The sequence below is a fragment of the Cnephaeus nilssonii genome, assembly GCF_951640355.1.
Source record: "Cnephaeus nilssonii genome assembly, chromosome: 6".
NCBI classification, from domain to species: domain Eukaryota; kingdom Metazoa; phylum Chordata; class Mammalia; order Chiroptera; family Vespertilionidae; genus Cnephaeus; species Cnephaeus nilssonii.
In genome coordinates this window covers 17,972,380-17,985,111 of record NC_137077.1, presented here as the reverse complement: position 1 = coordinate 17,985,111, position 12,732 = coordinate 17,972,380, and the positions used below count along the sequence as shown (strand labels likewise).

At 43.7% G+C, this 12,732-nt stretch overlaps 1 protein-coding gene across 1 annotated transcript in view; it reads left to right on the top strand.

The window, feature by feature from the left end:
• CFAP54 (cilia and flagella associated protein 54) overlaps window positions 1–12,732 on the top strand; it is a gene marked incomplete at both ends in the record, with an annotated part of 248,988 nt that overhangs the window by 121,981 nt on the left and 114,275 nt on the right. The window contains 3 exon segments of the mRNA XM_079775504.1: window positions 330–438; window positions 9,529–9,681; window positions 10,900–11,091. Of these exon segments, the coding sequence (XP_079631630.1) occupies window positions 330–438; window positions 9,529–9,681; window positions 10,900–11,091 (454 nt within the window).

The following is a 12,732-nucleotide window of genomic DNA, read 5'->3' as shown; positions in this document are numbered from 1 at the left end:
TGGAAAAGCAGCCTATATTTTAACTATGTCTCAACTTACATAATGGGAGATATATTCAGACTTGTAAATTTATAGAATATCTGAAAATTATATCCTAATTGCTCTACATAATTTGCCTAATGCTCTTCCAGCTGTGCTGTACTAAAGAAATATGAAAAATTATGTGGCTGATTTTTTCCCCCCCAAAGTCTCTGCGAGTTATTATTTGTAGCATTCTTTTGTCTCTCTTTTTTATTTTTGACAAATGAAAAATAAGAAAAATATTTTAAGCAAGCAAAATTTTGGGCTATAAATACCTAAGTTATATTTTTTCATCTTTCCTTTTTAAGATAACCTGCCGAAATTTTATTGGGAAGCAACTCAGTATTAATTTTCCACCCAGTCAACTGACAGACATAGAAAACGACTCAGATTTCCTCCAAAAGGTCACTCTTTCAGGTCAGTACCAGTTTTATCTTGAAACTCTTTTAAAGCAAGGTTTGCTGTTGCATTCTGCTTACCAGATCTTCCATAATTAAAATATTTGCAGGGGAACTGGCCTTGGACAGGAGGGTGGAACACCCCAGGCGGAAGGGGAGGAGAAGAGAAGAGGTTAACATGTGGGAATGTTGGTAGGTGGGAAGAGCAGAAGTTGAAGGCATTCTCACTGAGTACTGATGATTTTCTTAATGAAGCAGGGGTTTGAAAGCATAGCCAAGGCTGATAGGGTAGGAGATTTCAAATGTGAAAGGGTGGACTGGCCCTTGAGGGAAATAGGAGAAGGGAAGATCAAAGGTCCAGTAGAAGGAGGTTGGTGACCACAAAATTTAGGTTTTACTGTCCAGGATAAATCCAAGTATCCCCTCATATTCAATAAACAGTGGGAGGATTCATGTGGTCAATGATATGTGACTAGTTCCAGTCAAAGAGTGTGATTCTTCCTGGGTGTGTTCTCCTTTTCTTGATCTTGTCTGTCAAAACTCTGGAGATCCCAAAATTTGTAATCCATAATTCAGAATTGATTTATATTATCCCTTGCATCATAAAAAAGGACTGACATATGTGAGAAAATGTTTCAAAAATGCTGGTTATCAAAATAATGACTGCCATAGAAGGGACAGAAAAGACATACCTAGTAAAATTCTAGACCCGTGTGACCAGTAGGTGCTTATTGGTGATGGGAGCATTACGTCAGAAAAGCACTGTGCCTGCCTGTTGTTAAAGCTCACTTGGAAAGTCAAGGTGGTGGGACAGGCAGGAAGGCAGGTGGTATCAGGCCACAGGGATCCTTTGGGTTGAATCTCAACCAGTGGTGGAAGTATAAGCCAGTTTGAGTAATGGTTAGAGCAGGAATATTTGAATTGATAAAAATCTAAAGAATATTATAGTGGCAGGCACCATATTTGGCAACCATTAGGTGCTTTAATTTTTGCAATCTTAGGAGTAGGCATTTTTATGCTTACATTACAGATGAGAGAATGAAATCTTACTAGTAAGTACTGGAACTGTGATTCAAACCCTGGTCTGATTGTGTAGCCCATAAGTGCTCCACTGAGCACTGATCCTCATTTGTGCCCTTTCAGGTTAGACTCTACTCTAACCTTATAGCACTCAAGAAAATATATGCTAGATATCAGTGGTCATGGGAAGGCAGATACTTTCTTCTGACTAATTATAGTATGATAATTTTTAGATTATCCTGCATATTAATTATAGGTTTCACATTGAGTCATTATCATGAAAATCTTGGCATTCAGATTATCGCTCTATATGACTCTCAGACCTCTTGGAGCAGTATTTTGGCCCACACTTTTGGGCTTATCTGGCAAATATTTAGGATGCTGACATTTTTTTCAGTGTACTCAACTTAGATCATTAACATGTTTATAATCATGATGGGTCTTATACTGTATATGTCACCATGATTTGTTTGAAATTCTTTTAAAAGAACAAGCATATTCTTGATGTTTTCCACACCACATTGCTTCTTTGGAACATCATATATTTCCTTTTGGCATAATAGTGTTTGTTACTAATGTTTGATACATTTCTTTCTCCACAACAGATGTTGTAATGCTCCAGTGCCTAGAAACATTTGGTGTTCTCATTATTTAAAAGCATTCCATTCTCCCTCTAACTATTTAATAATGCATATGTAATTTGGGAAAGTCTCTGTAGGATTTGGAGAAGTGAGAATACCCTGCTTTATAGATTACTGTTTGTATGGATGAGTAACTTGCCTGCTTGTTAGCTTCATAGGCGAGAGAACTCTGTGGCTATGTATTTTATTGAAGCTGTGTTTGCATTCTGTCTGGAGCCTCATTCTTGAGTCTTGACCTTATTGGTAGTTAAGTTTTCTGATAGGGTTGTTCAGTCTTCAGGTATGTTGGAATTTTCAATCCTTTGGCAGGTGTGTTTTATTACTGCCTCTGGATATTTGGATTGATGTGACCAAATGTGTAGAGAGCAGCGCAAATTTCATGTACTCCCTGGGAGTTTTCCTTTGTGGACCCATATTCCAGGAGTGATTGGCATTTCAGTTTTAATGTCTACACTGGTATACTGAGAGACATAATGATTCTCTTCAGTTTTCTTCCCTTCTTCCTCCTCCTATTCCTCCTTATCTTCTTCTCACCTGTTTCAAGCTGCTGTGGCTTTGAAATAGCTTCTTGAATTATCCATGGGGGTTTTCATGCAGGAACCTCCTTGAGACAGATGTCAGGATAAGGCCTCTGAAGCTGATCTTTCCTCATTGTCTTTTTCTTTTAAATCTCATGTTGGCAGCCACAAAACACCAAACAGAACCCTAATTAGACCACAAGGAAAAGGTACAGTAGGGCTGGAAAAAAGGAAAATCAAATAGCACAATAGAGTTCAGAAAATAAAAATATATTTGATAAAAGTAGCAGGAGGATCATTTTATTTTGACCCCTATTTTAGCGATGGCAGTCACCTCCCCTTCTTCCTGTCCTCCTGGCACTGCATGCCTTTGTGATTTCTGTTGTGGAATGTAATCTCTGTAAGAGCAGGGATCGGGTCTGCTATGCTCATCTCCTCAGTGCCTTGACTGGTGCCTGGTACTGGTAAGTGTTAATATATATTTTAAAAACACCTGACTCACAGTCATAATGTGAGCCTCCATCTACCAAATGCTTACTCCATGGCAGGCACTATGCTGACACTTCACACACAGGTAAAAATAATAACCTTCAGAGGTAAATAATATTCACCCCACCTTTTTCATCCCACTTTTGACAGATGTTTGAAACAAAGGCCAAAAGAAAGGAACTGACTGTCTCAAAATATTAATATGTGAGGGCTTCCAGCTTCCTCCTGTTCCTCTGCTGGCTTCTTTCCCTGATCTCACTCTCTAAGGAGAAACAGATAAAATCCAGGCTCATGAATTCTTGCAAAAAAAATAGCAGAAATTTATAATCTTCAGGGTGGTGTGCATAAGGGTGGCGGCGGGAGGAGTGGGAGTATACCTTGTCAGGATCATGCAGGACCGTGACGCTTAGGGGAGAGGGGACTTGAGGGAGCATGATGGCAGGGACAGGACGGAGTGCCAGCTTGCAAACATGTCATGATGACACGCATAAGGCCTACCAAGCTTATAAACATGCTAATGATCTGAGTTTCACTGAAAAATATTCACCATCCTAAAACTTTATAAATAAGCCTAAATGTGTGGGCCAAGATACTGCTCCAAGAGGTCCAAGAGTCTTATAAAGAGCTCTAAGCTCGATGCCAAGATTTTCATGATCACAACTCAATGTGAAACCTATAATATGCAGGATCATCTAAAAATTACCATATTATCACAATTAGTCAGGAGAAAGTATCTTCTCATGACCACTGATATCTAGCATATTTTTTCTTGGGTGCTATAAGGTTAGCGGAGAGTCTAACCTGAAAGGGCACAAATGAGGATCAGGCCTGGTAGCTCAGCGGAGCACTTATCAGCATGTCTGGTGTGAGAGGGAGGGAGGGGAGTAGTAAGATAAAGGGTCAGAGGTGAGGTAAAGTCTAAAAATTGTACATTACATTTAGCCACATTGAAGAGCTTTGGGGTGGAGTGATGGGGATGGGGAGGTCTGATTTAAGTGGGTTCCAGAGTGAATGGGAAACAGTGAATACAGAACTTTTTAACACGTTTTGTTGTAAAAATGATGCAGAGAAATAGAATGGTACCTTGAGGGGAAAGTACTAATAGAGTCAAGAGAAAGGATTTTTACTTTTTTAAATTAAAGTATTTACTTTTTATAAGTTCAAATATAGTCACCATACCCCAGAACTTATAACTGGAAATCTTACCTTTTGACCATCTTCACCTATTTTGCCCATCCCCACCCCACCCCTGGCAATCACCAGACTATTCTACCTATCTATGTGTTTGGTTTATATAGATTCCACATGTGAGGTCATACAGCATTTGCCTTTCTTTGTCTGACTTATTTCACTTCCCATAAAACCCTCAAGGTCCATCCATGAGGTCACAAATGGCAGGATTTCCTTCTTTCTTATTTCATTGTATGTATACAACGCATTTCCCTTCTGCATCCATTTGTTGATGGACATCTGAGTTGTTTCCCTGTCTTGTCTATTGTAAATAATGCTGCAGTGAACATAACATTTTTTCAAGTTTCTTTTTAAATCAGGGGGAAAAAACAGCAAAATGTGCTACTAGGAAATATTCAGCAGAGGGAAAATTAATAATTTGGGGAAAGGAGAACTGCTGGAGGGATGCTGTTGAGATGTAGATAGGCATGGGTGGATATACTGGTGGGGGCTTGTGGGAAATCCCTTTAGATTGTTTCAGGTTTTTTCCAAGTGAGGTAAGAAGCAAGATCATTGGCCCTGAAAGGAGAGGGAATAGGTAATTCCCACCTCTTTTTCTTTTCCCCCCACATAGCCAGTTTAACCACTCTTCCTGTTGCTTCAACAATGGAAAGTTCCCTGTGTCCCTCCCTTGTTTACATTGCTACTACCTTTGTCAAGTTCACATCACACAATGCTGTCAGTCTCTCAGCCACCAACCTTCTTCTGTTAAAGTCTGCTGTCCATACAACGGTCAGCTGACTCTTCCTAAAACATCCCTCTCTTCCTGTCAGGGTCCTCCTTAAAACCCTGGCTCAGCTCCCCAGTAAAGAGGGTGAAGGGCACTAACTCAGTGGGGGCTTCAGGCCCCTGGCAAACGCTTCTTTGTCCAAGAGGACTGGCCCTGGCATCTCACTGTGACCGAATCACCACCCTCACTGCTGCTGCCGCACCTCTCCTCGCACAGCCGGTTCTGTGACCAGAGGGCAGCTACTAGACTTCTCTCTGTCTTCTTTCCTCATCCTACCTCTTACGGTTGTGTTTAGGGTTTGATGAGACTATCGAGGTAAATTATTTAGAACTAGAGGCCCAGTGCATGGCGGGGTGTCTTGGCCTGGTCTCTGGGGATGGGGCCGAAACTGGCTCTCTGACATCCTCCGAGGGTCCCGGATTGCGAGAGGGCATTCTTGGGTGATGCACCCTAGAATCGGGCTCCCTCCTGTCTGGTTCTGGGGTACGTCACCCGAGAACTGCAGCTGCCAACTCACTGCTGCTCAGCAGCTCCTGTGTTGAGTGTCTGCCCCCTGGTGGTCGGTGTGTGTCATAGTTACTGGTCAGAGTGTCTGCTCCCTGGTGGTCATTGAATGTCATAGCTACTGGTCAGCCGTTCTGCCAGTCGCTTAGGCTTTTATATATATACTAGAGGCCCGGTGCACGAAATTCATGCATGGGAGTGTGTGTCCTCAGCCCAGCTTGCAGTGTCCCTCTCCAATATGGGATACCTCAAGGGATGTCCGACTGCCCTAAATGGGCAGTTGCACATCCCTCTCACAATTCAGAACTGCTGGCTCCTAACCGCTTGCCTACCTGCCTGCCTGATTGCCCCTAACCGCTTCTACCTGCCAGCCTGATCACGCCCTAACCACTCCCCTGCCAGCCTGATTGATGCCTAACTGCTCCCCTGCCAGCCAGATTGCCCCTAACTGCCCTCCCCTGCCAGCCTGGTCACCCCTAACTGCCCTCCCCTGCTGGCCTGGTCGTCCCCAACTTCCTACCCTGCAGGCCTGGTCACCCCCAACTGCCCTCCTCTGCAGACCTGGTCACCCCAACTGCCCTCCCTGCAGGCCTGGTCACCCCCAACTGCCCTCCGTTGCAGGCCTGGTCCCCCCCAACTGCCCTCTCCTGCTGTCCTGGTCCCCACAACTGCCCTCCCCTGCAGGCTTGGGTTTCCCCCAACTGTCCTCCCCTGCAGGCCTGTTCCCCCCACCCCCAACTGCCCTCCCCTGCAGGCCTGGTCACACCTAACTGCCCTCCCCTGCTGGCCTGGTCTCCCCCAACTGCCCTCCCCTGCATTCCTGGGTCCCTACCAACAGCCCTCCCCTGCAGGCCTGGTCACCCCCAACTGCCCTCTCTTGCAGGCCTGGTCCCTCCCAACTGCCCTTCCCTGCTGGCCTGATTGCCTACAACTGCCCTCCCCTGCCAATCCATGACTGCTGGCTCCCAACTGCTCGCCTGCCTGCCTTCCTGATTGCCCCTAACCACTTCTGCCTGCCAGCCTGATCACCCCCTAACCACTCCCATGCCAGCCTATGCCAGCCTGATGGATGTCTAACTGCTCCCCAACTTCCCTCCTCTGCCGGCCTGGTCACCCCTAACTGCCCTCCTCTGCAGGGTTGATTGCCTCCAACTGCCTTCCCTTGCAGGCCTGGTCCCTCCCAACTACCCTCCTCTGCTGGCCATCTTGTGGTGGCCATCTTGTGTCCACATGGGGGCAGGATCTTTGGCCACATAGGGGCAGCTATCTTGATCTTGTGTGTTGGAGTGATGGTCAATCTGCATATTACTCTTTTATTAGATAGGATAGAGGCCTGGTGCACAGGTGGGGACCAGCTGGTTTGCTCTGAAGGGTGTCCTGGATCAGGGTGGGGTTCCCTTGGGGCGGGGAGAGGCCTGGGCGAGGGGCCTGTGGTGGTTTTCAGGCCAGCCACGCCCTTGGCGACCCAAGCAGAGGCCCTGGTATCTGGAATTTATTTATCTTCTACAATTGAAACTTTGTAGCCTGGAGTGGAGCCAAGCCTCCAGTTCGCTCTGTGGCCAGCAGCTGTTTCTGTTTGAATTTGTTTACCTTCTATAATTGAAACTTTGTATCCTTGAGTGGAGGCCTGGGCCCGCCAGAGTGTGTGGAAAGCTTGGCTTCCTCTGTTGCGGGGAAACCCAAGCCTCCCTTCTGGTAGCCATCTTGGTTGGGGTTAATTTGCATACTCTCCCTGATTGGCTGGTGGGTGTGGCTTATGTAGCGGAGTGATGGTTAATTTGCATATTACTCTTTTATTAGAGAGAAAGACTAGAGGCCCAGTGCATGAAAATTCATTCACTGGAGGGGAAGTCCTTCAGCCCAGCCTATCCCCTCTCACAGTTCAGGAGCCCTCAGGGTCAGGAAGTGACCTGGCTGGCGATCAGGGGAAGGCGACAGTCCCATCACACCTCTGCTGCTGCCACTGCCGGCAGCGCAAGCCTCAGCCAGCTCTGGTTACCTGAGCCTCGGGTGGCCCTGGGCGGCTGGGGGGCTAAGGGGACTGGGCGCTACCATCTTGTGGCTGTGGGCACCACCATCTTTGAGGGCGTGGCAGTCAATTAGCATATTCCCTCCTTACTGGCTGTGAGTGCTGCCATCTTTGAGGGTGTGACAGTCAATTAGCATATTCCCTCCTTATTGACTGTGGGCGCCGCCATCTTTGAGGGCAGGGCAGTCAATTAGCATATTCCCTCCTTATTGGCTGTGGGCACCGCCATCTTTGAGGCCAGGGCAGTCAATTAGCATATTCCCTTCTTATTGGCTGTGAGTGCTTCCATCTTTGAGGGTGGGGCAGTCAATTAGCATATTCCCTCTTTATTAGATAGGATTAGTGGCCTGGTGCACAGAATTCATGCAGAGGGTGTGTCCCTCAGTTCAGCCTGCACCCTCTCCAATCTGGGACCCCACGAGGGATATTCAACTGCTGGTTTAGGCCGGTTCCCTGTGGGAATAGGCCTAAACCAGCAGTTGGACATCCCTCTCGCAATCCAGGACTGCTGGCTCCTAACTGCTCACCTGCCTACCTGCCTGATCACCCCTAACCACTCTGCCTGCTTGCCTGCTCACCCCCCCCCCCCCGTCCCTGCCGCCAGCCTGGTCACCCCCATTTTCCCTCCCCTCCTGGCTTGATCGCCCCTAACCACCTCTGCCTCGGCCCCACCACCATGGCTTTGTCTGGAAGAACATCCAGAAGATCTCCTGGAAGGTCTCCCAGTCTAATTAGCATATTACTCTTTTATTAGTATAGATAGATAGTCTCTGGTATAGTGTAAGTGCTCAGTCAACTTTAGCTATTCTTATTCTAAGAATCTAAATCCCCTTGCCTCTTTCTTCCTAACCAAATTCTCCCCATCTTCTAAGACAGAGTTGGCATACCTTCTCTCTCATGAAGTCTTCCTAGCTCACCTTTTCCTCCCTATGCTAATCTCTCACCTTGATCTTTCCCTCATTTTAGTGTGTAATGTGAGTCTGTGGACAGTATAACCAAAATCTATGGATAGGTTTTTGCAGAGGGCAGCAACTATCTATCATCTATCTATCTATCTATCTATCTATCTATCTATCTATCTATCATCTCTTTATATCTATATCTATATCTATATCTATATCTATATCTATATCTATATCTATATCTATATCTATATCTATACCTATCTACCTATCTATCTATATATATTAGATGTACAGAATCAAAACATTAACAAATATCTGCCAGTGTGATTTTAATATGCCTATGCCAGATGTTTCATCTCTTCAGCTAACCTGTAAACTCTTATAGCTGCATTCCCTAAAAGTTGTAGTATTCTCAGGCCCTCAGATTTTGCAGGGGGTATTCAGACTATTCAACTTGTTAAAGAAGCAAATTCCTTTGTTACTCTGTCTGAAGCCTATATTTCTTTGTGTGTGTGTGTGTGTGTGTGTGTGTGTGTGTGTGTCTGCTTCATGAACATCTTTTTTGCATCCTAATTCTTGGATGGTCACTTCCTCTCCAGAGACCTTATAGCAACTCTTTTTATCAGGACTGTTTGTTGATTTCATATTCTATTATGACCCCATCTTCCTTGCCTCTGTTCCTGTATTAGAAAGTGTCCTTTCCTTTTCTTAAGAGAGCAATTGCCCATCTCCAGGCTATTTTGTTTCCTCCCTTTTTTGTAGGTTTCATAAGGAAAATTGACAGAATCTAAAGTTTTGTGTGTGTGTGTGTGTGTGTTTGCATTTTATAAGAATCAAAAGTTTTCTAAGGTTTGTTTTTTTTTAACAAAATTTCAAACATAAAGAAAAAATTATCTTAGTGTTGAAATACCTGCTACATACCTGGAGACTTTTAATTTAGCATCTTTAGTTTGGGACCAAGAAATTCTCTGAATTAGTCTTTTGCTACTAGTTCACTTGCTGCCGCATTTCATCATGAACGTTACTCTTCCTTTTCCTTTCAGAATACAGCTACGCCAAAGCGCTCCTCTCTGTTCCCGTGGACGTGACAGATACATTGAGATGTTTTAGAGAGACTTTGGAAAAGTCCAGATACCATAACAGATCAATCCGACACAGCAGAAAGTTGCTTTCGTTATTTCTTGCACAGACACAAGGTAAAAATAATTGCTCTGTATCCCTTAGTCATTACTTAGATGGGGATGCCACCTGCAGATCTACCTGCCACAGGTGCCTCCTCCCCCCACTTCCAAGCCCACTCACTGCTGCCTTGCACTTTCTTCCGGCCTAGTGGACCACATCATCTCTCACTTTATTCCAACCAAGGCACTGTCTCATCTGCTTTTACGCTTCCTGTGAAACTACCATACTCCCTGTGTAAAGGGGATACAAAAACAATATTTGTTAATGTTTTGACTCTGTACATCTAATATATATATATATAGTTGCTGCCCTCTGCAAAAACCTATGATACGTATCCATAGATTTTGGTTGTACTGTCCACATTACATTAAATGAACTCCCTGTATTATGTTTAAAGTTCTTTCAATTATGGCATACATTGACAATAATTAAGGTAATACATTTAAAAAAGGAAATAAAATTCCCAAGAATGGTTTATATCAACTCACTCTGAATCTTAACTGGTACCAAAATGTTCATTTGAAATATTGAAATATGAATCAAATATTCATGTGAAATATGGTGTTGAAGGAGAGCTCTATAGATACCCTCGACTGCCTGAAAGATGAACAAGTAGGGCCTAAAGTAAATTAAGCCTGAAACATTGCTGGAGGCAAAAAAAATAAAATAAATAGAATAAAATAAATAGTGTTCTACTTTGAGCACATCATGAGAAGATAGGCTTCTTTGGGAAAGACACTATGCTGGGGAACTAGAATACAGAAGGAAAAGAGGGGACCAAATATGAGATGGATTGACTCCATAAAAGAAGTCATAGGTATGAGAATACAGGAGCTAAGCAGAACTACCTAAGAGTTGCTTTTATCATAGAGGTCTCTGCCCAGAGGCAAACTCACATCTTACTCTTAGAAGCTCTTAAAAAAGGGGCAAACCCCAGTGGTGTAACTTCCCACCAATCCCCATGGGAAGCAAAGTATTATCTCAACATTTACATTCTGGTAAAACTGTGAAATAGCTTGAGCACAGAGCCCATCCACACACCCGTGTCCTCTTAGAAATGATTCTAGATACTAAGTTTAAGGAAACTAAGTTCCCCAACCTGCAAATAAGTTTCAGCTACATACAAAATCGTTCCTCTCTCCTCCCTTTCCATTTCTATACCTTCTTCTTCACCATCAACTTCCCTTCTTTTTTTCCATTTTAAATTTCTTTTTAATTTTCTTTATGAATAGGAGACAAAGGAATAAACAATTCCAAATTTGCTACTGGAAAAGTGCAATTTTGCCTGGGGACAGAAGAGATGCACATGCCCACACCCCCCGACCTTTCTCAGGAACACTTCAGAGTTTTCAGTTCAGTGGAGAAAAGCAAACTTCCCTATTCACAGCTCGGACTCGTAATTTCTTCATATTATGAAACTATTGGTAAGATTTACTCATTGTGTATTTATTTTCAACATGATCTCCTGCATTACATTTGGAGATTACATTTGGTCCTGAAATGATATATTTTCAAAAAATATTTTTATTGATCCAGAGAGGAAGGGAGAGGGAGAGAGTGATAGAAACATCAATGATGAGAGGATCATTGATTGGCTGCCTCCTGCACACCCCTGACTGGGGATTGAGCCCACAACCTGGGCATGTACCCTGATGGGGAATCGAACTGTGATCTCCTGGTTCACACGTTGATACTCAACCACTGAGTCACCCTGGCTGGGCTTAAATTTTATTTTTAAAAATAGAATTAAAAAAGGGTTTAAAGAGCCTAAAATAGAATCTATTCGTCATACCCTTGTGGACCGTGACAGAACAGTGTCAAGACAAGAAGCTTCCAGCACCTCCTTTTGCCCACTTCCCCCAGCCTGACTGCCACATTGCACGATCCTAGGCCACCCTTCTGTTCATCCCTCTTTAGTAACTTAATCTCTGAACCGCTGGTCGGGATGTGGCCACTGTCAAGTTATTGTGCTCTGGCCCAGCTGATTTTACTTTCTTTGTCTTTCACAAATTCAGCAGTAGATACTCAACCCATGTTGCAGACCCAACATCTCCTTTTTTTTTTTTTAACCTTGAAGCAGTCATTCTGCAATTCCCCCTCTACTCTCTGGTGTAAAATTTACATTTAATATAGTCTTCCTACATGTATTATTTCCCCACAAAATCAATGTGAAACTCTAAGTACAAAATAAGGGATAAAGTCACTTTTCAATAAATGAACCTATTGTTGGTATGTAAGTACTCAAGCAGCGGAAGGCACAGTGAAGCAATCAGATGCTCATACCCTGTGTGTAGGATCACCAGGATGTCACAGCTCCGAATGCTGAGTGGTTTGTTGTTGTACTGGTGACACGTGGCATCAGAGTGTTAATCTTCGTGACATAGTTTTCTAAAATAGCAAGTAAATCTAGGTAAAGTTCTAAACAAAACAGAGTACCACAATGTGTGGTTGCATTTCTAGCAAATTCAGAGCATTTTGAAAACATGCACATATACCTTATTTTGTGTGTAGAATGAAGTTAGGTGTTAGAATCAGAATAATGCAAATGGGTTTCTCACCTTTTTCTTCACTGTAGGTGAAGGTTCTGTGCTTTGCAGGCCATCCAGTGTCTCTGATCTTCACCTACAAAATACCAGGAGATGCCCCATAGTGACAACTAACAAAACCCTTCTTAAGACTTCCAAAATACCTCTAGGGGAAGTACAGCCTCATTAGAAACCATTGCCATGTTGGTTGGGTATTTTAGCCACATATTCTTGAAAGCATGCATTCATCAGAACCCCTCAACCCCTATCCCCACCCCTCAAATTCAGGTGATATTAAAAAATTTGCTTTTATGCATTTGGGTAAAAGGAAGAATCTGATATGCTGTAATCTTGTCACATCCCTGCTCAAGGCTTCTCTTCTAATATAGAATAACATCCACATTTTTCCACAAGGCATTCAGATGCCTCTGTAATGTTACCATAACCTTCTTCTTCACCCGCCCAGAAAAACCATGCTCCAGCCACACATGTCATCTCCATATATACCCAGCCCTTTCTCCCTTGCACGCCTTTTCTGCT